General features: G+C 43.3%; 1 protein-coding gene across 12 annotated transcripts in view; it reads left to right on the top strand.

Moving 5' to 3' along the window:
• The window catches only part of LPP (LIM domain containing preferred translocation partner in lipoma), a 332936-nt gene extending 313607 nt beyond the window's left edge, over positions 1-19329 (top strand). For all 12 annotated transcript variants that reach the window (XM_040074760.2, XM_058422024.1, XM_040074753.2 and 9 more), the window contains 2 exons: positions 2651-2771; positions 4391-19329. In XM_040074760.2, coding sequence (XP_039930694.1) covers positions 2651-2771; positions 4391-4519 — 250 coding nt within the window. In that variant the 3' untranslated portion in view covers positions 4520-19329. The remainder of the gene's footprint in view (positions 1-2650; positions 2772-4390) is intronic.
• Positions 19330-26998: the final 7669 nt, after the last annotated feature.

Below are 26998 nucleotides of genomic sequence, written 5' to 3'. Positions count from 1 at the left end.
TTTTTAAAGCTACTAAAAATACAGCCCTGGTAATAATTTATAGTGAAACTGCTATTTAAAGTAAGTTGAAAGGTATAGCTGCAAGTAATTTCTGTCACTGACATGCTACCACCCCCATCATCACAACTAATCTAGGGAAGACAGGTAGATATAATCAGAGCACAAATGTTTGCCCTATATGGAAAAGACAGATACATTACACCCCTCAATTAAAAGATGAAATCAATACTGACAAATGTGAGTTTACATCTCAACCATTTACCTCTTAATTTCTAAGGGGGTAGACTTAATTAGAGCCTCTTGACATCAGTGTGTGGGTCTGAAAGCTCAAAGAAGCTGGCTGACTTGACAGAAAGGGAAGCAGCCACAATTAACTGTCACGTTAGAATCCAACAGGAGGATGTTCCCTGTAGCTCAGCTAGGCTGGGTTAATTGGCAGCTGCGGTGTTGCTCTGCCTTTCTGTGCCACCACTTGTGTGTAAGGTAAAACGTGGTCCTGAGCACAGGCCCAACAGGACTTTTATGCACCACCCAGGCACCTGAACACCCCCTCACCAATATGGAGAGTGCCTCTTCCCAAAGCTCCACAGGCCAAGGGCTCACATGCTTTCAGGAGAAAGAGGGCTGATGCCCCACTTTGAAGCCCTTTGGCAGTGACTGCATATGGACCTCGGGGCTCTGAGTGTGGAAAGTGGGAGGCTGTCAGTGCAAGGAAGGTCATAAAAATTGTTGAGTGAAGGATTGAGGGGAAGGTGATGGAAATAGCACAAGACCCAACGTGACATTCAGAATGTCTTTGGCCAACCACATATTTTGCAGTACTTTGGCCAGCCCAGTTTTAATTGATTAGGGATGACATGTCCTTCTGATCTGGAGGCTGAGTGTTCTACATCTACATCCTCTCGCTAACAAAACTGTAGCTGATGCTCACACTGTCACTCAGCTACCCTGAACTCAGGCCCTACAGTAACAGATCCACATCCCTTGAAATCTGCAGGAATGATCTCAGGATCCTGGGAGATAATATTTGTCTCATAATGAATTACTCACAGTAGCCTGGGCAAAGAAATGTTGAAGTATTTTTTAAGTACCACATTTGAGCTAAATGGCACAAGGAAGGGCCTGCATGAAGCAGCACATAATTAATTGCCTTCACAGCTCCGGTCATATCATGATCCATTTAAGTTATTTTTCAGAGCACTCGTTATAGCCACTGTTTAATTCATTCTTTCATTAGATCACAGCTACATAGGCATCTTTCATCTGCTGCCAGTGAAATTAATATTTTTCTTTATTCCTAGTGCAGATAGATTTCTTTTTCTTTTGTAAGATAGCTAATTCTGAGGTGGTTCATGTCACAGGCTGGGTGGCAGAGTCAGTCCTTACTATGCATTTCAGAAGAGAAGGGCCTTTGATTTCCTGGTGTTCTGATGTTTGCCATCAGCTTTGCCCTCTGTCACTCCACAGCCCCTGACCATGGCCCTCATTACATGGCAGCAGATTCTGTGGGTGTAGGTTTCCTTTTTTGCGGGCAGAATTTGCAGCCAGGAAAGTGGTACCAATAGGTTCTGAACAAAACCAGCAGATAATGATTCACCACAGGCTGAATGTTCCCAAGCCTAGGAGCAGAGATGGCCACTTCTCCTGGGACCTGAGGGGAGCAAAACCAGAGGGAACACAGAACATGACTGAATTATCCAGAAGGGCATATGGTGAGCAATAGAAGGGAAAGAGAAACAGCTGTGCTTCTCTTGATCCCTGAGCTGACCCTGATTCAAGTCAGTCTCTTCAGGCAGTGAGTTATTGTCACTGTACAATTGGAAGTCAGGCTGACTGGAAGAGAGAACATTGGGGTCTCTGCACCCAGACCTGTTCCCTTTTAAGCCTGGACAGCACCCTGCTGGATAACTGAGTTGGTTTTAGCTAGAAAATGCAGCTAGTCAGAATTGCCCTGATGCTTCTTGTCTGAGAGTGAGCACAGCCAGAAATGTGTTTCTGTGTGCGTAAGTGGGTAAAATGGTGATGCCTTGAGAGGCTGCCTAGAACAGAGGCTAGGCAGTGTTAAAGGAATAAAGTAGGTATTTATTAAAAGTTGGAAGTTTAAAGTGGATGGCATAAACCTCAACAAATTAGTGTTAGGACAAGGTAAGTCTATTTACCATTTCTTTTCAGACTTTTAAGTTATTTGTTCCAATCTCCAAATCTTAATAGTTTGATTTTTGTTTTCAAGAGATGCTCTTGAAGTAGATCCTGGTCATCTTTCTAAGCTTGGGATTTGCATGGATTATTTTAGAGGCTGAGGATTGTGGCAGTGCATAGGTGCAACAATCAAGGGTCATTCAGCAGGCGCTTTAGTTGTTAATTAAGGCAGGCAAAATGCTTTGCTGCTTGTCAGTTCTATAAGTCCTTTCCTAATAAATGTTTTTTTAGTATCCTACATGCCTGAAATTGCCTTGTAAGACTAAAGTGCTCCTGCCTGTTTTCTTTCCAGGGTGTGACCTGTGCAGCGCTCCCACCTGTGGTGTGTGTGCACATACGTGTGTGTGTGTGTGTGTGTGTTGGTACAAATGCACACATTTCTGGCTGGCTGCTTAACAAAAACTTTTGCTCCAAGTTTGAGGATGACTGTGCCTGTCTCTTGCTTCCTCAGGAAATTTGCCCCAAGGTGTTCTGTGTGTAAGGAGCCCATCATGCCAGCCCCGGGACAAGAGGAGACCGTGCGCATTGTTGCCCTGGATCGTGACTTCCATGTGCAGTGCTACCGGTGCGAGGTTGGTGTTCCAGTCAGGGCAGGGACAGAAAGCAAGGGCTGGATTAGCTTCCTCCCCACCTCACGTTGCTCACACGACAGGCATACCCCATTGTAACACTGGCTCTACAATCAAATTACTTCATTGACTTGAGCAAGCAAGGAATTCTTCCTCATTTGTATCTGCGCAAATGAGAGGAAAATCAGGTCCCTTGTTTATAACAGGTTCATTAGAAGAGCAAAAGAATGTGACTCAGGCAATTAGAGCTTAATACTTGAGAACTTCATAAATTATAGCCTGGACACAAACGTAGCTCGTCTTTATGTTCTTAAAATGAAAGCTAATGCATGTTAGGCTTTGAGCAAGATTGTACAGGAAACTCAGTGTTGAACTCTGGGTTGAAGAATTTTAATGGACACATAAACATGATCATTCTTGTTTTGTGCAATGCTTTTTATGCTACTTTTCCTGTTCAGTTTCATTACACACTTCATGTAATTTTGATGGTACGAGTCTGAAGACAGAGAATAAAAATCACCTTAAAGCAATTAGCATGTGGGAACAGCTGTGTTAGGGAACCTTCAAGAATTCTTCAGTGCTTCAGTGTTACTTGTTGGATAATACATCAGCCAGATGGCAGGGTAAGAAAATGAGACCAAGTACATTTCTTATTGCAGTTGCAGGTTTTAATAACCTTAATCAGAAAGAAGGATGGACTAAGGTTTAAAGGTCTAGGCTGAAACTTAGGGCATCTGGTTCAATTCTCAATCTGACCTTGGCTTTCAGGGTTTATATTAGCCCATTACTTAGGCCTATTATTTTTTAAGGTGCTGGGGCATTCTTACACTAAATTTTGTAGAGCCTAATTCATCATGCAGCATGTCCCCATTCTGGCTTCCAAGATACCCAGGCTTTCACACACATGGATCCATCAGCAGTCTGGGGCCAAGTGATTGCTTGATCACATAGTGAGGGGTATTCCCAACTTTCCTAGCAGCTATACTCAGCCTTAAAGCTTTCAGGCTGAGGTCTCTGGAGCAGGTTTGGGGACCTTACAGTGTGGTTTCTGTGTTCCTATCTGACATACTCCTTTCTGCCACAACGTTTTTGGCCAATTGTAATACAAACACAGGTGACAGTTCTGGTAGGGGGAGACAGGCAGAGACTTTGCTTAGCTGCACCCCCTGGAATGGAGGCTGTAACTTCATGGCATTAACTCTTCCAAAGGAGATTAGTCATTATAGTCAGATATTGGTACTAAACTTTTTTCCAGTGATGCTTCTTTTATAATCCTTTTTGTGAATTAATAAATATGTGCTTCAGTTTGATGTTTCTCCAGTGCTAAAGACCTTTGCTTCCTCAGAAATGTGAAGGGAATAATCTCCTTTTATTTTCAATTGGATTAAATTCAGCAGAGAGCTTGGGAACCCATCTTCTCTGCAGCATTGTCTCTTATCAGAAAATGGCTTAATCGTAAAAGACATCACATACCTCAGCTTCATGCTTTGTGCTGACTCAGGCTGACTCACTCTCCTCTTACAAGGTGGAGAGTGAGGAGACAGTTTCTTTGACTAATAGATTCTTTGCTTAATCTTATTCTTTCTTATTTACTTTGCTCTTCCTGTTCACTTGTTTCCTAGGACTGTGGTGGCCTCCTGTCTGAAGGAGACAATCAGGGCTGTTACCCTCTGGATGGGCACATCCTTTGCAAGACCTGCAACTCTGCTCGGATCCAGGCTCTGACTGCCAAGGCCAGCACTGATCTCTGAGAATCAACTGTGACCCTCCCCAGGATGCCCATTGGGGGATATTGCACAAGCTTTGCATGATTTCTTTCCAGCCTAGGGTCTGAATCTCTGTTATTGGGAAAAAAAAAAAAAAAAAGAAAAAAAAAGAAAAGTAAAACTGGAAGGCCTTGGAACAAGAGGGCAGTTTGAGAGGCCATGTTCAGACTGCCCATGACAGGCACCTAATTTAGACACAGCTGTTGAGGAGGGCAGTGAGTGAGTCAGAGCAGCTGCTCTGTCTGCAGCTGATGGAGTTAAGGGTGCTAAATTATCTGCCTGTAGAAGGAGGTCTGAACATGGTCCTTACTATGCTTCTGTGTTTGATTCCTGTTTCTTAAGAAGCACATGAAAGTAGAGGGTGAAAGATGGCTGAGGTAGTTATTTCTCCCAAGTTACTTTGAGAACCTTACCAGCTCTCATTGAAGTGATGGGACTTCAGTGGCTGCTGGTGACTTTAATAGGATCTGTGTCATCAGCAGAAGTAGCTCCACTACTAGAAGGCGTGAGAACAGACCCAGCATTAACACAAAAAGTGCAACTGCAACTGTACTGCACCTGAGTGTAGGTGTGATCTTGTATCCTTGGGATACAGACTGGTTATTTCCTAGGCCCTTACTTGTCTCCACTCCCTTCCAGTTCAATAGGGTTTTACTTTTATTCATGAAAATCTACTTAGCTATTGCATAAATTTATTCAGTAGTGATGCTTCCAATTCACAATATATGAGCAATCACAGAAAGATGTGAGCTTGCACACACTGTACACTACACACACACTACACACATACACTACACACACACTACATGCTTTTGATTTACCAGAGGCATAAGCCAGTCATGTCCATTGAGAAGATCTTTAAGGGATGTGGAGCTGGAAACACATTTCTGAAATCCCAGTGGTTAAAAAAAGAAAAAAAAAAATGGCTACACAGAACTGCAGTGCAAAGCGATGCTCAAAAAAATCTTATGCCACTCTCTCATACAGCCCATTCTAGTGGGACCACTGGCAGTGATGGTCTGTGGCTAAACATTCAAGGAATTATGCCTTGTTACATCTCCTGTTATGGCAATGGAAGGATTTTCCTTCAACAGTATCAGGGATTGAATCAGGCTTTGAGAAGACACACATTTCTCTGATGTTAACACATGTGATCTGTATTTTTCAATTTAAAAAATCAGATCTGGTTTCAACAACAGCAAAAAAGATCCTGTTAAATGTATGTTCAGTTTTCATCTTAAGAAAACTGAAGAGGGTATTAAGCCCTTCACTATGCCATTCCAGAAAGCATGCAATTTTTTCCTCTTCCATTTTCATCCCAGCCACTTATAACTTGCCTCTGGTGAAACTCATGGCAGTAGAGTGCTGGGCCAGCAACAGCATTTTTGTCTTCAGTCTAGAATTAATATAAAGGCCAAGGTAAATAAAACTTGGGCACAGATAATCCTTTTTTTTTCACATGATCCTGAGTTTGGGTTGGTTTTTTTGTTGTTGTTGTTGGGTTTTTTTTTTTAGTTTGGTTAATTAAAAACAAATCAAAAAATTAGAAATCCATGGCATTCTGAGCAGCTATAATAGTCTTGTTCATGAAACCCATAATAACTAAGGTGCAGATTACATAGCGAGGGAGTAATTTTCATATCACTGAATTGACATTAATATCTTATTTGCAGATGTAATCAAGGAAAATACCTTTCTTTGCACTTAAATTAAGAATCAGAACTGAAACAGTTGCAGGCTGATTGACCATGTAAGTGACAAACTGGCACTTTTCAAGAGTAAGTTATAAGTTGTTTTTTTTTCATGCATCTCACTGAAAAACAATAAGAATGTAGTGCTTCCCTCTTTGTATCAGGCTTCTGTTATACAGAATAATTATATCCACTAATGCTGCAAAGAAAAGTTACATGAGCTGAAATGATAGGAAACAAAGGGAAAATTGTGATGTGATACTGCAGCTCCTGCAAATGATGCATTTCCTTTCAGTTTAGCATTAACCTTTCTGGAAGAGCACTGTGATATTCAGTAATTTCAGCTGTCTGTGGTAAATTCAAATGCAGAAATCCCAGGAGACTCCTATAACCAGTCTGAAACCTCCATTCCTTACATGGTTTATATGTTGGCAAACTTCACCAGTGTCAGGGAAGTTTCCCAAAATTCACAGCTTGAAATGAATCCTTCTTTGTAGAAGTGTGGCATCATTGAGCAGAAGACTTCCTTCAGCACCATAGGGGCTGCACTGAAGCAGTTTAACTTTTTATACTGGATTTCTACCTTGGCCTGCAAGAATGTTACTGCCTCAGACATAAACAGATTTTTTGGCACCCTGGCTCCCACCAGGTTCCACCTGGGCTCCTGCTCCCTGAACCGTGGCATGTTAGGTCCTTCTGAGCTCGCTTCTTGGCACGCAGTCTGCAGCACCACCAGTCCAAAAAACCTTGCAAAAACTGAGCAAATCTAGTTTGAACTAAGCCTACAAAAACAGGGGAGGTCAGTGCTGGGATACAAGCATATACAAGATAATGTGATGCATTTGGGTGCAGAATGAGCCATTCCTCAGGCAGAAGATGTAGCTCTCGCATTCCTTACTCTTGCAAGTATTCAATCAGGTGCCTGATGAGACTCTCCTGAATAACACTGGGGTAATTGATGGGAACAAGCTGTTGTCCCTTCCAGCAGAATGTGGCCTTGACTAAGGGGGACACAAGTTCAGAGCCTTTGGGCTTTTTATGGCCCTGCCATAGGCTGAACTGGAGCAAGTCATGTCTCCTTGTCTTCTGTGCTCTGCATCAGACAGCTTCTTTGCAGTTTCCCAGAGTATGGGGATTAAACTAGTCACAGATTAGCCCAGACTACTGATTTCTGGAGCTCTATTTTCTCTTTCCAGAAAGGTTTGCTGGTATGTAGGCCTGGGACTCCAGCCCATTTCAATGCATGCAGCCAGCCAGGAGATCCAGCTCTGAATCCTCTCTGTTTATGAGAGTGCTGCGGTGAGTTGGGCTGGCATGCAGGGAGGTGAGAGCCAAACTTTTCAAGCATTAAATACTTCATGGATGAAATATGATTGACAAAGATTGAACAGTGCTGATGTTTGAGGTACTGTGGCTGGTTTCTAGACCTGATACATCTGTGCAAAGGTACTGTGATGGGGGTTTTTTCACCCCTAAACACCAAAGCCATCTGCCTGTTGGAAGGAGTGTGTCCAAAACCCTCTTCTTTATTCTGTGTGGTTTTGCTTTCCAAAATTGCTATAAATATATTTGAAAGATATTGTATATATCTTACAGAGGCTCTCATCACCCACATGCATATGGAAATCTCCCCACTGATGCTTCAGGATTTAATTAGGAAATGCTGGTGGGATTTATCTCAATTGCACTGCAATTAAGAACCACTGGGATATGGCTTCATCACAATATTTATCACATATTTATAATATATCATGTTTATCTGTTCCAAAGAAGTAGTCTTTTTGCCAAAGAGACCTTGCTTTTTTAAAGTTGGACCTTCTTAGCCATGACAAAAATTCACATCATCTGTGGCTGTGGTGATGTCCAAACTGTTCCTTTCAGAAAGAATTGGAAGATCACACAATCATTTCTGTTCAAGTCTGCAGTTTTTGCTTATGCTGCTTTGTCTTTGCCTAGCATTTGTTGGCAAGTAGGGCCTGATCCCATGATTTGTGCGGCCAGACAGGGCCCAGGATCAGGTTCTAATTTAGCAAAATATTTAAGTCCCTGGGGTTTGTTTAAGTGCAGACTTAAAGCCATTGCATGGTGTGACATAAGCCATTAATACCAGACTGGTTCTTTATCCCCTAATCACGCAGGTTTGATCTGGGTAGGATGTGGGCACAGTCAAATTCCTATCAAATTACTCAGAACACGGGAAATGGCTCCTGTGTCACCCTTATGCCAACTGCAGGAGAACACCAAAGCTGATCAAATGTAACATTTGGATGCGGGGAGGCTGAGTTGTTACGAGATGAGTGCTTTGTGTTGGTTAGCTGTGGCACCTTCCATATGTCACAAGGAGCCCTACAGCCACATTTATGTATCTTTGAGCAATGGCTTTAAAACTGTCTTCTTAAACTTTCTCCAGGAGATGGGGTTGCCTTGGTTACAGCCCAATCCTTAAGCATATCCCCAAGGCTAACACTAGTATTTTGTGAATGTGGTGGTTTTATTGTCACTTATTTTATTCATTGAACATTGCTTTTAAAAACAGAAAGCCACACCAATTTTTAGCCTATCAGATAAGACACCTTTAATTTTGGTTTTGGGAGCGGTGTTAAAGTTTTAATTCTTAGATTTTTATCACGGCTGCAAAACACTTTTGTAACTGCTTAATCATAGAGGTGTGGGAGTACCAAAGTGTTTGTCACTCTACATAATAGTGTTCATCCTGATAGCAGGAGCCTTCACAAAACACAGGCCTTAAGTTGACTTTCTGCCTATCAGCAAAATGTGCCTGAGAAGAATGAGAAAAAGGTGTCTTTAAAGAAACGGTGGTTGTTAAAGAGAATATGTGACAAGTCTGTCTGCAATCTCTTTGGACCTGTTACAGCTGCTGCCTGGCTGAGGTTAGCTCAAGCCTGGCTTAGGTTTGATAAATGCTGGTTCCTTTTGATTTTGAGAAAGTCTGGAAGGCAAGGGATAACAGGACCCAAGAGAAGGTTCTTGAGAGAAATCCTGTGTCAAGGATAATGTTAGACACCTGGTGCTTGCGCTGAGTGACTCAGAAAGGGTTTGAGTTGCTGACTGGTGTCTGTTTGGTTCCTGCAGTTGGGTCACAGGGTTGATTTGCTGTTTGTTCAGCAGCCTTGGGTGGGCAACACCTCGCACAGGTTCAAGCTGGGGCTGTTGGAGAGGGGGTGCTGAACCATCCCACCGTGGTGAAATTCCCACGAGAAAAGACCAGCAATGGTTACCGAGCGTTTGTTGTGGAAGTAGGGCAGGAACTGCTCCATAACGTAGAGGTTAGTAAAATACAGACCAAGAGAACTGTGAGAACACTATTTCCAGTCAGAGCTGGTTGCAATTCTTTTCACTTAATTAGGTGATACCAGAAGGACTATTTTTTAAATCAGAAATTCTCTCTTTTTGCAATGTTAACCACAACATTTTTTAGGGGTTGTTTTTGCTGTTAGGATTTAAATTATACTGAATTTTTATCTAAATAAATTTCAGAATTGTTAACAAATATTGTTATTTCTCAAAGACCCATGTCGTCTTTCAGAGTTTTTTGTAGTGCTTGGGTTTCTTCTACTGGTAAATTAAAGTTTCTGTTACGATTCTGAAAACTTCTTTGGATAAAAATTCTATGTAAAACCAAGCAAATGTTCTTGGGAAATGGTTCAATAGTGGACCTGGAGAAATAAATAAAAAAAAAAAAAGCTATGAAATTTTTCACAATATTTTTTTCCCTTTTTTTATCTAGTTTTGCTAATTTTGAAGTCACTGTTTCCTTTGTTAGAACAATCCAAGTAATGTGACTCTTAAAATAACAGTGTTATTTCTGTTGGATTAATTTTTCTTATCCATCTTAAAGCCATGGAGTGGCTGGCTATAGGGACTGCCAGTGTCTTTTTCTGTGGCAGCTGCAATTTTCTCCTTTGTTTTTATCTTGGGGTCTTTTGTGTTTGGCTTTTCCCCCAGAAATTATTGAAGAATATAAGCACATTATGGGAACTGCCATGAAAAATCAAGAGATATTGACTGAACTTCATCTCCTTTCTGGGCTTGGGAATGGCATTTTTCCTTAAACATTTCTAGAAATATTACCTGTCTTCCTCAGCATTTCAACTTTGAATTTGCAACAGTTGGTTGCCGAGCTGGCATTCGGAGCCTGAGAGAGAACAGACTTTACACCTGTGAAATTAAAACATTCATCCACCATCTAAAAATCTAAGAGAAAAAACATAACCTCAGTAGGTTTCCTGGTGGACACTGAGGAACAGCTCTCATTTCAGCCTGGAAACTTTCTGCTGTGGCCTGAAAAAAAATGAAGTTCCACCCCTACAGAGCAGCCTGGCATACACGCACAAACACGTCAGGTGTTTGTAGGGCTATAACTGAGCAGAAATACAGGCTGCAATATTGACTGTTGCTACTTATACTCCACTGGGCTTTATCCCTGACTGTGTGTCCCTGGTCTCTTTGGCTTCATGTAACGTGTGGAAGCACAGGGTTTATCAAGGGTAACAAGAGAATCCAGTTAAAACTTTTTTTTTTTTTTTTTAAATTTTTTTTTCTATTCGTCCAGTATTCTTATCTTACTTAGATATTTTAGAAAATGAGGAAGGAAACAGAAGCCCCATTGGTGGCATTACCTTTACATTTCCAGGGGTTAGAGTCCCTCCCCAGGAACATCACACTTGGGGTGTCTCTGCTTTCCTGCCTCTGCCTCCCCTTGTCCACAAGCCTCTCTCTTACCCACTTTTTCCATGTCCTCAGTGTGCACTCATCTTTGCAGTAAAGATGGTTTCTTACTTACTTCACCGAGGTATTGTGAGTCTTAGCTAGTAGTTGGAAAAAGTTGTTCAGATCTTTAATCAAGTAGTTTTGTGCGTCCTTAGTATCAGTGCCCTGCCATATGGATATCAAAGAAAATTGTTATAATTATTGCTTTTAAAATGATTATGAAATTGTGCCTTACTTTTTCAGTCATATTTAACCATGTAATTTAGAACCACATGATTGCAGGGATTAACCATGAAGAAATATGTTTGAAGGATAGTTTGTTTTTTAAATATCTTTTTCCTCAAAAATGATTTTATTAGCTTTTCCTCTTTTATTTTTTTCATCCAGTTATATTCCTTTAATATGTTTGTGTAAAAGGGCAGCCAGAATTTGCATTTGTGAGAGACAGAAGATTTTATTTGGTCTTGTATGTGTAGAGCTTTCATTTTCTTTTATGTTCCTTCAGGAAAATTCCTCTCTCCCCAATTACTCGTACTGAGATGTCTGTAAATGCAGGCTGACCAGTAAGGGTTTTTTGTCGTTGTTTAATTTAGTGTGTGGTTTGCTTTGTGGTTGTGGTTTTTCTTTTAATTAACCAGATATCGGGTGCCGGGGAGGTATTGCACATTAATGCAGAACGTTAATGCTAATTTTCACAGAAAAGACAAAATTAGAGTCTTTCCCTGTCTCCAGCGCAGTTTTGTTACTGCTCTGTGTACAACACTAATATTAAGCCAGACTGTAAAGGCTAAATACTCAGAGTGACCTACTTCCATTCACCAGCAAGAATCCTTTGTCAGCTGACTCCTGTTTGTTTGTTCATTTTTAAATGTCGGATTACAGAACCAGCATCTCCTAAAGATGAAAGAAAACAGTGTTTTCATGTGCAGGAAATTAGGGGTTGCAGTAACAGAACATTTTCTTTGTGAATTTCGATGTCATGGTGTTTTAAGCTCCTGCCTGGAGCCTAAATCAATTTGGCCTCTCATCCAGTTCATCTAACTGGTGCTCCTAAAAGGCTGCAGCCCTGCAAAAGCTCATGCAGCATTTTTGGCTGCCTTCCCTTGCTCCCATTTGGTACATATTTGCACAATTTAACTGAGCTTTTCTTTCTGCTGAAGGTCAGATGCAAGCGATACGAAACGCTAAACTTTATAAACAAGCAAAACCATTTCAACCACAGCATTTTGGACTAGAATGAATTTTTAGGTGGCGCACTGTCTGCTGGCCTTTGGAGAGGGGATCCTGAGACTGCATTGGCCTGGAACAGGATGCAAAGCCACAAGCCTTGGTTTTTTTAATAAACTACTTACTGTAATCCAGCTACGCAGTTTCAGCCTCACACTTCAGAAGAAGCTTCCAGTAGCTATGCACGTACAGGCACTTTCTCTCTTGCAGAAAGTGAAACTTTCCCAACCAGAGTAAATTTAAGCTATTGCATAAGATGCTGGAAGTTGGTTGTTTTTTTATTTTCTTTGGGATTCTTGCTGTAACCTCTGTGTGCAGAGGATGAATAGCTTTTCTTTTTCCCCCTCTTTTCCCTCTTTTTTTTTTTTTTTCCTGACAAGATTAGATGTTGCATATTGATGAGCTAGCATTTCAAAAGTCCGTGGGGCTTTGGAACATATTAAGAATCTCTGAAGTTTAATATTCACCATGTTTTAAATATTCAGAAGGAAAAATCTGCATAAAATGGCTTTTGATAAATACGTTCTAGGGATTCTTTCTATCTTACACAAGCATTGTAGGGATTGTGGCTGTGCCAATTTTGTTCCAAAGCGTCTTTTGTTTCAGCATTTCGGGATCATTTTGGTCCCGTTTGTATACCCCGTACCGGTCCTGGGTTTCTACTGGGACTGTACAGTGGGCAGGTGGATGTAACCGAGAAAAAGGCTCAGCTGAGCATTGGAACTCCTGAATATCTGCTTGGGGGCTCCCTCCTTCTGACGGCTGGGCACATCCAGCCCTTTTCTGTGCCTTCTTCTCGTGATGGGGTTGGCATCCGTCCAGTGGTCAGGCCCAGCTGAGATCTTTCAGCAAAGGTGCTCTGTACCAGTTGAGTTTTGAGACTGGAAAGGGCAATATCCTGGGTGCAGGAGCAAAGCAAAGTGTCATTTGATGCCTCTCAGATCTCACAGGCGAGTCACCCCTTCCTTGGAAGTCTCTTTGGTGAGAATCTCAGCAGTAAAAAAAGTGCCTTTAGGAGAAATCCTCCCCAGGGGATGCTCCATTTCTCATGCTCTTGAAAATCTGATTGAAGCTTTAGATGAGGAGGATCAGCTGCTTGCTGCAAAGGCGCAGCTGTTTTGTTGTATTATCAACATGTGTTCTTACCCTCCATGTGGTACATCCCAGGGTGTTGCAGGGCAGCGCTTTGGTCCCTCTCACACCCAGCCTTGGCTTTGTCACACCAGTCCCTGTTGAATCAGTGCCTGGTATTTGTTCTCAGGACCGCTCTGGCTCAGGCCAAGGGCACCTCATGCCTCTATGCAAAAGGTGGTGCTTTCAGGTTTTACCTTCCAAATAACGCAGCCCTTTCAAACTCACCTTTCTTCGCTCGTGTATTCTTGACAGAAGTAGGATTTTAAATATTTCATAGCATTCTTCTTTCTTCTTCCTTTTTGCCAGATGCCTTGAAAACATTGTCACATTGTGATCTGGGGGAGATCAGGATCAGTTTCCTTTCCTTCTTGATTGCATGGTGTAGGTTTGCAATGAGAGTTTTGTCCTTTTTTCTTTTTTTCTTTTTTTATTAGTCTTACAGAACAGATGCCTTCATTTTATGCAGAGAAAGATTGTCTATGATTAGAGCTAATCCAGGATGGCAGGATTGGACCCCCACAGTGAAAGCTAGAAAAGTGATTGCAAAAGTATTCTGTTTCTCCTTTATTAATTGCACAGGAAGTTTCCACCAAACGCTCATGTAACCCAACTGGCCTATGTAATAAGTAGCAGGGCCTGTAATTACAGTCTGTCTTCTGATCCTATCTGTACTCTGACTTTCTAGGCACTGCAGTTCTACTTGCATCTGGCTCTTTGTCACCTTTTTAAATTTTTGATTGGTCACTAAGGGAAGGAGAGCACAAGCCGTGAGCCCTGCAAGGTGCAGCGAGTATAAACAAGGGAGTCCTCCTCCCTCTCAGGTATCCACCTGATTTGGGACACAGAAAGAGGAGCAGGAGGATTTTACCAGTCGTGCAGCAGAGGAAGTGGGCTGCCTTCCAGCTAGGTATCTTTCAAGACCTCAGAGTTCTTTATAGGACTGGAAATTTGAACCTTTTACAGGTCTTAACTAGTGTAGTCTCCTGTGAGATAGTTCATCAGCATTTCTTTGCTCAGAGCTGTTCCTGGAGGATTTGACCCTTTTTCTCTGTAAGATTCAAGGCTTTATGGTTGCAAAGAGATCCTTCCCCATATGGCATGAGGAGAGAGATGGCTTTTGGCATCCTGCAGAGAAGCTGTGTTACAAATCCTGGTATCAATGAGGAAAGCAAGAGTAACTGGAGTGGGAGGGGGAAGGCAGTGATTTACACATGGTTCACTACCAGGTTCACCAGCTCTGAGCACCAGCGAGCACAGCCTCAAGCAGATGAGCTCCCTGGGGTGTCCGTTCTGAGACCTGCAGGAGATTCATGGGCTCCTTGTGGGAGTGCTTGGTGCTGGTCACTTTGGCAGTAATCTCTTGTCTCTGAAAACAAGCACTAAACTTTGGGTAAAGCTACAGAATGGTGCCCCCCAGTCTTTTATTCTCAAGGCAGACTCCCAGTACTGTGTTTGATCAAGAGGAATGAAAGCCATTAGGCAAATAGTGTACTCTGCAAAAAAACCCATTAGCAATCTACTATGGATACTTTTAATGCCCATTAAACTGTTACACAAATTGTCCCTTTTCTACAGCTTGCACTGCTATTTCATTATTTTAACCTGACTTCTGTTTGAAAAATACCCTTCAATTATTTTTTATTTCTTTGTAACTCTGTTTCTAAGAAAGTTGATGCTTTAAAGGAAAAAAAAAAAAGAAAAAAAAACAACTTAGTTTCAAACATGGGTTTTTCAGGCTTCTAAATTAATAATTTCTACACCTGACCCAGTTCCTGCAGCTGCCAAAAAAGAAAAGAGAAAGCTATTTAAATTTCTCATAGAACCATTTATCTCTTAAAATATGCCAAGGCAATTTGAGGTGGGGGTGGAGACTCAGCTATTTATCTCAGCAGCTTGATTTTTCTCTTTATGTTTCTAACTGTCAGGGGGAAAAAACCGGTAGGAAGCTATTCTTGGGCTATTATTGATGTATTGTGTTGCCATTATGCAGGATGTCTGCTTTGCTATATACGGAAGGACATTAATAATAGCCATCTCCCCTGCCCCCACCCTCGGTTCCTCTTTGGGAAGATATGGTTTAACTGGAGCATCTGCTGTGTTCAAATTGCTGCTCCTTCCTCCCCTTCCCCCAGTTCATTCCCAAACTAGTTTTAGGAACCAGGGCTAAGGAAATAAGGAAATATTATTTTTGCCATTTTTCTGCCTGCTTCTGTGGTTGCTCCCAGCAAATAATTTCCATGCCCTGTACCTGTCTGCCCTTTTCCTTCCCAGGTATCGCCCCTGCTTTCATTTTAAGTTCATCAATGCAAAGAATAAACCCTTTCTTGCTGTCTTTTTCTCACAAAGGCTGGCTGGCAGAACGGGCTCAGCAACAGACCTCTGATTTGTTATTACCTAGCATTTCATATCCATAAACACCGGTTTCATTATTTGCAATTAGTAGGAAAATGTATTCCTGTTCCCATCCCTTCTACCCCTTAGGTTTAAAAAATTGTTGTGAGACTTTAAAGGGTCCGTCTACTTGTTTAAAGACTGGGATGCTTGTTTTATTTTTGGAAGCAGAGTGTACAGTGAATGGGAATAGTTTGATGTTTAAAAAACAGCCCTAGTTCATCATTCCCCTGAAGTGCTGGAAGTCCTGTCTCTGCAGGGCTGTGCCAGCAGCGTGACAGCCCAGAGAGCAAAGCCAGGTTGAAAAGGAAAAAGAGCTGGCCTGCCCCACTTCATCTGTGAGAAGAGAGAGGTGAAAATAATAAACGTGGCAAGAATATAAAGGGCAGAATTGCTCTGATTTTTTTATTTTAATGGCTGTTCCTATGTCTCCCGCTGATTTTGTTCCATAGTAGCTTTGCTTATTCAGCATTTTTGATAATCAGGACCATGTGCTTTTTAGTGGTATCATTATTTTTACTTTTCATTTGTTAAGTTGTAGTCTTGCCCTGGTTCCCATAGGATATGGAGCGACTTTGGTTTGGGCACTGAATGAAAACAGTTAGGAGCTCTGTCTAGGAGAGCTTACCTAGAATTTGGAACCAGCAAATGCAATCAGAATAGTTTCCAGTCTGATAGAGAGAGGTTTTCAGAATAGGAATTCTACATGGAAGGAATGCCTTCACTGGGAGGGAAATGCTTAGATTTCAAAATGAAAGGGAGATGGCCATTCACTGTAGTTTCTTGTAGCTTTTATAATCTTCCTTGATGGTGTACAAGAAAAATTACACCCTCTGTTCCCTAAGCTAAGCCAGAGCCCAGCATCTCTTCTGCAAACATTTGCTCCAGCTTTCCACACTGCTGCAGCATGGGAGTGAGGAAGGTCTGCTAAAGGGAGCAAGGTCAACCTCATCCCCTCCACAGCCCGTGCTGCTCCCCACGGTGAGTCTGCGTCCAGCCTGGGGCTTGATCCTGACTTCCTAGTGTGAGTATTTTGCCAGAATCAGCTGTTTTCTCTCTGCCATTAGCTATGGGATTGTGTGCAATGATGAGGATTTGCAGGGAGGGAGGAGAAGATCCTGTTCCAATTAGGCTGCCTTTGTGCTAATGTTTCATTCAGGGCTGCATGAGATAAGAGCAGTTTGCACTGAAATGCACAGCCGGAGGTTGTAGCTTGCGTTTCAACTGCCTTGAGATGGTACCCATTGAAAATCCGAACTGGGGCGCTTTTTGCATCTGCCAGTGCTTTACTGACAGCTCTGTGTGGGCTGGAAACACATTTCAGTTTGGCAAATGGACATTCTGTGCCTTGTCCCCTACGTCTGATCTAGTTATTTGCTTTATCCACCTAAAAAGTAGTATTTCTAATGTGCCGAAGTAGCTGAGCTCCTGACAAGCATCTCAACAGAGCAGCCAGCAAGGTGACAAGTAGGCTATTGACAGAGCTGCCTTTACAAAAAGTGCATTCCACTTTCTTCACTGTGTGCCTTTTCAGAGACCTGCTGTGCTGCTTTTTGGACAGCAGAGAAACAGTCCTAGTGCTGAGCAGGGATGGGAACTAGGAGGGTGATGGAGAAGAGAAGCAAGAGGCTGATGCTGAGCATCTGTTCTCCACGGGGATAAGCAGAGCAATGGCTTATCCCATCAGTGCAGCTTGTCTTGCTTTACACACCCTATAGTCTGGGGGCAGCTGTTCTGTAGCAGAGGTACTTGGGTATATCTCCTCAAACACCTCCTCCTGATCAGAACTCCAGAGTCATTAATATCTGAAGAATTTTTTTCCCTTAATATTGTCTCTTATAAAATCGCCATCACTCTTTATATAATGCTAGAAGAGAAAATCTGAAGGCGAATCAAAGTTTAATTGGTGCTACTGTATTAAAAAGGCTGATACGCTCTTATTTTCAGTCCTCAAAATAATGATTTAGCAAACTTTTCCCTGCTGTGATCAGAAAGGAAATGCAAGGCATATTGGAAATGCAGTGAAGGGAAAGATTTGGTGTTTTGATGCTCGGAACTGCACCACTGTTACCTCCTCTGCTGTCTCTTTGGAGAGTGTAAATTGAGAATTGATAGAGGTATGGGCAGAGCCAAGTAATGTCTGGACTTTTTCATAGTCTTGCTAGAAAGGATCTGCCTTGGTGAGACTTCCTTAATAGTCTTATACTTTCCCATGCCACAGCTTGTGTTTTGGACAGTCAGAGAGACTGGAGAACAGCCTCCAGTTCCTTCCCTCTAGTCAAATGAGAGACTCTGAGTACTAATTCTGCAGTTTTATTGAAGTCACTTTCTAGAACAGAAGTGCAGAGGTTTGTCATGTTTCAGAGCCCAATCTCTCACGCTGGCTTCACCTGTGGGCTGATACAAGGGCGTCTGAACAACACATAGGTCATTCCAGAAGGATTCCTCTTGGCCACATGCCCCATGGAGAACCCCCTAAAGCTGAGAGAATGATTCAGCTCTTTCAGAGTGTAAGGAGGAAGTTCCCCCAGGAATGTATTTGTCCTACGTAGCTGCTAATCTTTGGCCTGTCCCTGCCAGTTGCAGACCTGTGTGCTCAAGTATGATCTGTACTGGATGTGCAGTAATTCACCATGGTTTGAGGTGGTGTTTCAGCTTCATGGTGGTTGTTGGTTTAGCCCGTGAGATGGAGCAGGTTTTGCGTTGTTGCCTTTCTTGCAGCTGGGAGGGAGCGTGACTGGCCACTCTCCTCCTTGTCTGGTGTCAGCAGACAGAGGCTCTCAGTGGTATGGGAAGCATCTTCCTTTTAAATGTGAATCACTAGCCTAGGGATCTGAGCAAGGAGGGGCACAAGGAAGCACTTCCTGTATGAGGAATGCTTCTGTTGCACACTCTGTGCCCTCGGATCCTAATGAAGTAACATTCATTACTTGAGCTTTTAGGAGTGGTCTCCTGTCTGTCAGAGCTTGGGGGTACCAGAGTTTCACTCCTCGCTGAGCAAAAGCACTACCCAAGTCTGTGGGGAGCCTAATCCTGCTGCCATTGGAGTTTTCCTGATTCCTGTGAATTGCTGAGTGCACCTCCTGTGAGCTGCTGAGTAGCCTCCCTTGTCACTGAACCCATCAGGCCACTTGTCTCCCTCACTGACTGCTTCCATAGGGCTTTGAGGGCACTCAGGAAATGCAATCAGCACCTTACAGGATCGATCTGCTAGGCAATAAATGAAGTTTTTTCTCTGGTAACTTGTGTGCATGAGTTGAAAATCATTTATTCCAATTTGTTCTGAGGACAGATGCAGCATATACACATTTTCTATATTTATAAATATATATAGATATATATATTGTTCTCAGCTAGTTACCTCTTCTAAACTGCAATTTTCAGAGCAACTGGCATATATTTTTTATTCAACACATAAAATAACTTTTTACAGTAAGAGAATGAAAGCTGTTTTAAGCATGTGTTTTCTGTGTTTTTATTATGCATTATCCAATTATATTGAGATGTATTTTCCTCTTTGCTCTGCTCTTTCAGTTGTTATCCTTTTTATCAGTTATGCTTTTCAAATGTTTTGTAAGGGAAAATAAATATGCAAAATCGCCAGATGCCTTTTTTTCTTTGCAGAAGAAGTATCACAAATGCTTTTTTATTACATTTTACCAATCCAATAAACTTCTTATAAATTTCATTTTTGTTTGCTAGCGTGTGAAATTATTTTTTCAAGTTGAGTGGTATTTACTTTCTCCCAGCCTCCACCTGCAATTATGTTTCCATATCCTTCATCTTTTTCTCTTTTAGGTTCAAAATTTCATTGTGTGGTTCCTGAGCATACCTAATTCAAAAGTCTGTTTAATTACTGGGTGAAGTAAGGATGCAAGTGTCCCAAGAGAGCCTCCGCCCTGTCATACTGACCATCTCTTGATGAATTTTGCACTGTTCCTAAAAATGTGTGCCTGTGCAGTGGAGAGCACTCCATTCCTAACCCATGCAGTAATCTGCAGAGTTGGGTTGTGTGGGAAGGTGTCCACAAATGTTCTCAAATTTGGGTTGTGATGAGGTGACAGCAGAGCCAGACACCATGATCTGCAGCTGAATGGAGGAACATTATTCAAACTGTTATGGGGAGAGTAGAAAGAAGTGTGGTTAGCAAAGCCTGTCTCTTCTAGAAACTTGTTTCTAGGCTATCATTGTGGTAAATAATCAGGATTGTTCCCATCTGCTTAAAAAATGTCTCTGGTTGGCACACAGCCTGACCTCCTCCTCTCCAGCCAGAGAACCTGATGCGGCGCTGAACACTCTCCCTGACAGAAATTCTTCATGTCTTGGGGAGTCCAGTGTATCCTGGTAAGCTTTGCCACAAATACCTGCTAATATCTGCACCCTCCTTATAGCCTCTGTTTTTCTGCCCTTTCTATCCCTGGACCTTTTTATAAAAACCCTTTTCTCTCAGAAATCTCCTGCACAGTGCTGCACAGATCGTCTTCTAGGTGGGATTCATCTCCATGAACTTTAGCAGCCTGGAAGACAGCTTTGTTGTCTAAGGTGGCCCTCCTGTCAGTGGAGAAGCTTTGTCATCTTTTCTTTAGGTAAGCATCTGAGACAGGTTTGTTTTATGCCTTTAAGGGTTAAATGAGATGAATACTGTTCTCCCTATCAGTAGAAGTGGTTATCTTAAAAGAATTTTTGAGAGTTGTAGAAAGATCCCAAGCCACGCAATACAACCAAACCCATTCCTTCCATGTAATTCCCAAGAAAATTTTATCTAGTGTGACCTTGAAGACCTCTGCATATGGAGATCCCACAACCTCCCTGGCAGTCCTCTGTATAGCAGTGTTGTCGTCACCCTTGGACAGTCTCTCCTACTGTGCAGACCAAATATTCTTGGCTGTAAATTAAATCCCATCCTTACTTTCCCACCACCAGGGAAAATGAAGGACTTCTTTAGTAGGTTATGAATTGTCAGGGGTTGCTTTGTTAGCCGTGGAAGGAGGTGCAGGCAGCAGCCTTGCTCCCAGCTCCTCCTCCCCTTCCCCAGGGGACTTTAGGAAGGGCCTGTGTTCTCCCTCAGGAAAGGACAAACTGCAGCTTGTTCCTACAGGACACGGGAGTCTGACAGGCTTTGTCTTGGCAGTAAAGGGAGCGTGATGGTGTGGGCTTTCAAGTCTATTCAAACTGCTGTATAGTTTTCCAAACTCGAGATTATTACTTCCTTTATAGCACAAGGTACTTTTTCCTAAACTTGTTACGATGGAAAAGTTCCAGGGATACGTTGTCCACACACAAATCAAAATGCATTAGCAGGCCAAGGGCCAGAAGCGAGGGCCAAAGGTGGGGGAGCTATTAATTCCAAACTTTGGCACCACTTCTCTTGCAATCAAAGGCTACCACAATCCTTTGAAGACAATGAAAGCTTTGGGAGTGAAGTGCATCTAAAATCCAGGTGCCAGTGGGGACCATCCTGGGGCTGAGGGTGGGCTGGAGGCAGAGGTGACTGTTTGACACTGTTGGTGATATCCCTGGTCAGATGAAGAAGCAGTCATATCCCTGTGTCCTCCTGGTGCAATGGCTGTCTCCAGCCGCGGCTGCTGGAGATTTAACCACCTGGCTTTGGAGAAAGGTGGATCTGGGATGTTTGTCTTGATGTTTATCTATCCTGTATAACTTCTGTGTCAAAAAGGGAGTTTTATGTTGCTTTCTAGTCAATTTTTAGAAAATTTCCAGGGCTTCCTGAGCTTCCTCAGGGATTTTCAAAGCAGAAAAGAAACTGGAAGGCTGATAAATCTGGTGCTGGTCTTAGTATTATTATTCCAAATCCTTCCCAGAACACAAGTATTGGTGTTCTGGGAAGGGTTTGGAATAATAGTTGGGAAGGGAAGAGCCCAGTGCAAGAGAGCAGCAGGGCTCCCTCTGTGAGAGATGGACACTTCCAAAGGGCCATTCCTCCAACACAGCTTTGGCAGGTGCTTCATGGCAGGGAAGAACTTCCTGGAAAGGTCTCTGTCACTCCATCAGCTGCCAAGGGACTCTGAAAGATCATACCAGACCTCTTCCTTTCGGACAACTGAAACTGGAGAAGCTGAATGGACAAGGGAGTGGGCCCTTTCAGTGTTCCATTCCCCCAAAAATGGCAGGTGGCTGCACCACAGCAGCACACAGCACCACCATGGCTGCCAAAACAAGCGGAGAAAAGGAGGAAGAGGAGTTTGGCTGGGGCTGTCAGGAGAATTGCTGCTGCTGTCAGTGTCACATGTCACAACCTGCCAGGGTCGTGCAAACAAAGTGCCACCACTCCAGTGATAACCAAGGAATTCCTTTCCCCCAGGGAGTTCCTGTGAGGAAAATTAGGACCTCTCTGCCTCTGCTCTGCCTGACCAGGCAATCCTGGTAACAGTGAGTCAAAGGGGGTGAAGCCTACCCTTCTTTTGCTGCTGAGAGTTTTTTGGGGACAATGTTTTATCGATACCGAATCCACTTAAAATACAGGTCAGTCCTGGAGCAGAGCAGAGATGTAACAGCTGCTTTCCAAGTGCTAACCACCTCCAGTGCCATGTCACCAGGAGTTACACATGACGCTGTTTTCCATGAGGTAAGGAGAAATAGATAAGACCAAATCATTGCATAGCAGAATGGTCTGCTTTTTTATCTTGCCATATTGTTGGTGTTGGACTGAATCTACTGTCTTAAAGTATAAATATAAAGACGCTGCTAAATCATCACTATTTCAGCAGCTAATTAAGGTGTAATGCTCGTGGTGCAGCCGTATATGAGGCAATAAATGGCTTTGGCGGCTGATTAAACACTGGCACCGAGGCATTTAATTACAGCAAAAGCCAATTACCATGTGCATATTCTGACACCACGGACATTACTCCTGTTCTGGGATGGAACAAGGAAAGGCAATAAACCATGCTATAGAGACATAGAGCACAGGACCCCTTAGCTTTGCCAAAACTGCCACCCTTCCTGTCCAGTGGCTCTGAGATGAGGACTTCGTCTCCATTTGGAAGGCTCAAAACAAAGTCCCAGAGTAAAAATGTTTTTTAATTTACAGGACTCATTTAAGATCTAGAAACAGAGCCAAGTATTGCACATCCTCCCTGCACTAAGGCACATTTCACCTAATGTAGAGCCTAATATTCCCACACTCAGGTAACAGGTGCATTTAAAGCCTCACCTGAGCATATTTACCATCGATGGGCAAGTCAGTGACACTGAAGGAGGAGGTTATGTGTAGCCTTCTTTTCCCTCAGTTATTGCATTGCAGAAAGCACAATCAGTTGCAAAACTCCACATGCCATTCTTCAGTTAATTGATTTAAAAGCTGGAGTCTGATTTTCACAGGCTTTCAGCTCTTGCACCATCCATTTGACTTAACCAGCTCAGCACCTCTTCAAATTAAGCCCTCGCTCTCTTCAACCAGTAGTGAATTCTTCTTTTTAAAGGAGTTTCCTAGAGAAATTCTCTCTTAGAAAATACTTGGCAGGAAACCTTAGCCAGCCTTGGCATGCAAACCTGCCTCACGCTGGCATTAACAAGCCTCTTATTTAAATGTTGATGAGCTCTTTGCTGCCAGTTAGCAACGGGAAATGCAGTCTGTGTGTTAAATGAGAGCTGGGAATGACTTCCAAATACCAAAATGTTTGTTAAACTCGCAGCCCACCTCTTCCCTCCTTGGGAGTGGGAAGCTTCCCAGCAAATTGGCCCCATTTTGCACAGAAACTGCCAGGCAGGATCAGACCACGCATCCCTCTGGTTCTGCGGCCCACGTGGGAGCAGCGCCAGGAGCACAGCTTCCCAGGGCACCCTGTGTACCCCTGGTGTGGCTGAATGCCCCGGGGGACCCTTCCCTGACCCCGTTAATTACATATATTCTCATGAATCAAAGACAGGTTCCCCCTGCCATCGTGTTCATTTGGGGTTCAGTGGTTGCTTTTGGTCTCTCTCGATACACAGGGTGGCCGTTCCTGTACTGAGAGTTGAAGAGTCGCACCCCAAAGCCTTTCTGGACCCCCTTGATTCTCTACAGAGAATCTTTACAGAAATGCATTCCACAAACTGATTGTGATGTTATGTTTACTGATGTATCACTTTAGCTAGATAGACACCCCCTAAAATTCAGCCAGGGACTCTGAGAGCAAGTTCTGTTTTCTTGCCATCCCATGGAGACCAAATACTTCCTTGCCTCTAAATGAGGAATATCATTTATGGTGGGGGCTCTTCTGTCTTTCTGGGATTCTTCCCTTTCATAGTGAGTTAAAGGATGAGATTCAAATACTAAATGCCAGGCGAGGAAGTCTCCCTGTATCCTTGTGTTACCTTTGCTGCCTTCTGAAATCAACATGTTCCCCAGCCAGGGAATGTGTAAATTCTTTTGGCTATCGCTCACTTTTGGATGAATCCCAACTGTGCATATATACAATGGTCGGTTTCCTCGGTGCTTGAATGAACCAGAAAGGCTTTGTCTGCTATAGATGGGTGCTTTCAATCCCATTTATGGTACATTATATCAGCCTGAAATGGCATCTGTGAGGTCCTTCAGCTGAACCACCACCAGATTTACAGCCACCGCAGAGGAGTTAGCGGGCTGGCTCCAGAGAGCTATGAGCAGCAGCCGTACTCTCCTGAAATATTTGCTTTCTCTGCAAAGCTGACCTGAGGAAGAATCTGTTGTTCATTTGAAGATGTCAGTTTGTTCATTTATTCAGAGAACATCTTCACTTCAGAATGTGAGGAGATAAGCTTCAGAGCTGAGAGCCAAACCCATGATTCTTGTTATCGCAGAGCTGGTGACAGCTGCACAGACAGGGAGCTTCCCATGGTACATCCACACATCTGCAAGGTAAAGCATGGAGAATTGGAGGTTTTTTGCTCATCATGAGATGAGCAAGGCAGCTGAATTACACACAATCATCCTCTCCTACCTCTGCCTGGAGTATGCCCAGGACCTCATCTGAAACTCAGCAAAGAGAACAGCAAATGCATGCACAGACAAGTTCTCAGAGCTTAGTCTTTCTGCTGCTTTGAAGAGCACTTAAAGCACCTTGGCAAGGCGGCAACAGCAGGGCCAAAATAGGATGCACCAAAAATCTTCCTCAGGAGCCTATTCCTTGGTCACTCCCAGTCTGTTGCGTACCTGTGCTCCAATGCAGGCCAAATTCGGGAGTTATCCCAACTACTTGCCCTCACTGGAAACATCTGGGGAGCGGCTGGGTTTTCTCAGTTGCCCTGGGAAGTTCAGGAAGCTGGCTGAGACTGGGGGAAGTTTTGCTTGATGCTCTGCAGACACGGCCACTGACAGCTCATGCCTCAGATGCTCCCTGTTTAAGCAGGCAGGACACATGAAGAGCGGGCAGTGCTGCCAACTCAAGCTGCCAGAGCCCTGTGTTTATGTGAAATCCTTGGCTTTCATTTAAAATAGTGATAATAATAATAAAAAAAATCTGACCTGCTCAGTTGGAAATATGATCTGTAAAGAGTCAGAAACCACAAGGCCACTCAAAACCTCAAGTAATTCATACATATAAGCTTATAGCTCTTCATTTTTAAGCTGAAATCATGGTGTTTGGAGGCCCAAATCAAGACTTATGAATTCCTAGAAGCTGACAGTATCAAGTGGGAAAGGGGCAAAATTAGCCTATGGTAAAAAAAAAAAAAAAAAAAAAAAAAAAAAAAAAAAAAAAAAAAAAAAAAGCGTTACACAAAGGTATGACAGCAGGTCAGTGGGAGAGCCAGGGCCAGGCCTCCTGTCACCTCCTCCTCACCCCATGGACCAGCCACACTGCCTGGCTTCCTGCCCCAGAGGCCGTTAAGAGTCCTTAAACCAACCCTGACTTTTCTAATTTTGTGTTTCCATCCTTCTTTTGATGCTCTTATTTTCAGCAACACATAGATCTTGCAGCATCCTGCTGCTCCCCGTAGGACGTTACTCCATCTCTGGGACTCATGGCCATGGTACTGTGTGCTGATGACAGCTGTAGGAGTTTGCAGTGGCTTAACATTTGCATGCCATGAATATGCAGTTCTGAGCATGGCCCAGTTCTCCATGCAGCAGTGTGTGCATGTTTGCCAGGGACAGCAGCATCCTGCATGTGTCTAGATCCCAGGAGACACCAGTTCCTGGAGTCTTGGGTGGCATTTTTGTGTACATTTAGCTGTTTATAATCGCAAACACCTGGATAACCAGTGTCATGTTCAGTACCCTGGGAAATCTGGGTTTGCTTTTAATCACAGCAGAAATCAGGGTCTTCCTGGTTGAGCAGCAATCATCCCTACCTGAGCTTTTTCCAGGATCTGATTTCTGCCTGCGAGCAAAGCACGGAAACCTCCTGGCACACAGCACAGCCCTGGCCAAGGGCACAGCCTGCCAGGGGCTCCTCTCCCTGTCACACTGACTTCTAATTTCTGTTTACACCAGCACAATGTCAAACATCACAGCAGCAGCTCTGGAGGAAGGTGAGTCTGTTAGAACAGAGGTGTCGCTTCCTCTGCTGAAGCCTCTCTAATAACGCCAAGATGCTTTTCTAACTAATTAATTACAGGGCTTTGGCTGAGTTGCTTTAATGATTCCCATCTTCCTGCTGCTGCTCTGCAATCAGCACTACTTGCAGTGCTGTTCAGAGCAACACTGATGCCATCAGAGCAGACGGATGAGCGATATGGGGCACAGGGGCTGTTTCTTTAAGCCAGATGTACTCTGAGATGCTTGCCTTTCTGCTCTCTGATTTACTTTCTTGGAGAAGAGGACAAAGATACAGTAAGCAGGTAGCTCTAGCAGGTCTTTAACCCTGAACAGGATTGCTGTCTCCAGGGAATATCTTATGCAGAGTGTAAATAGTTCTCACCTTCTCATTAAAAAGCCATAAAATCTCAGGATCCAGCTTGCATGTGCATCCAATTGACTTGGTGGATCAGAAAAACTTGAAGCTGCAGTCTGGAAACTCTGCTTCTGGACCTTGAATATGGAGATTGGCTGTAGATGGAATGGCCTTCTCAGAGCCAGTGTTCCAGCCTACCTTTTATTTATGCTCTGGTAGCACAGAGTTGTAGTGCATGGCCTCCCCTGCTTGTACAAATCAAAAACTTGGGTCCAAGTACTTTTAGAGTCAGGAGACAAAGATTGTGGCATAACCTGACCAGGCCGCACCAGACATGTTGCATTATAGCATGACTGTGTGCAGGGGTTATCCAGGCGCTGCTGCCACTTGCTGCTCACTTCATTCATTGCCTCTCCCCGCTACAGGAGCAGCCCCCTGCCCCCGGCTTGCCCAGTGTCTTCCTGCAATGGTGATGG

This window comes from Hirundo rustica, chromosome 10, assembly GCF_015227805.2.
Source record: "Hirundo rustica isolate bHirRus1 chromosome 10, bHirRus1.pri.v3, whole genome shotgun sequence".
NCBI classification, from domain to species: Eukaryota; Metazoa; Chordata; class Aves; order Passeriformes; family Hirundinidae; genus Hirundo; species Hirundo rustica.
This window is presented reverse-complemented; position numbering and strand designations above follow the sequence as displayed.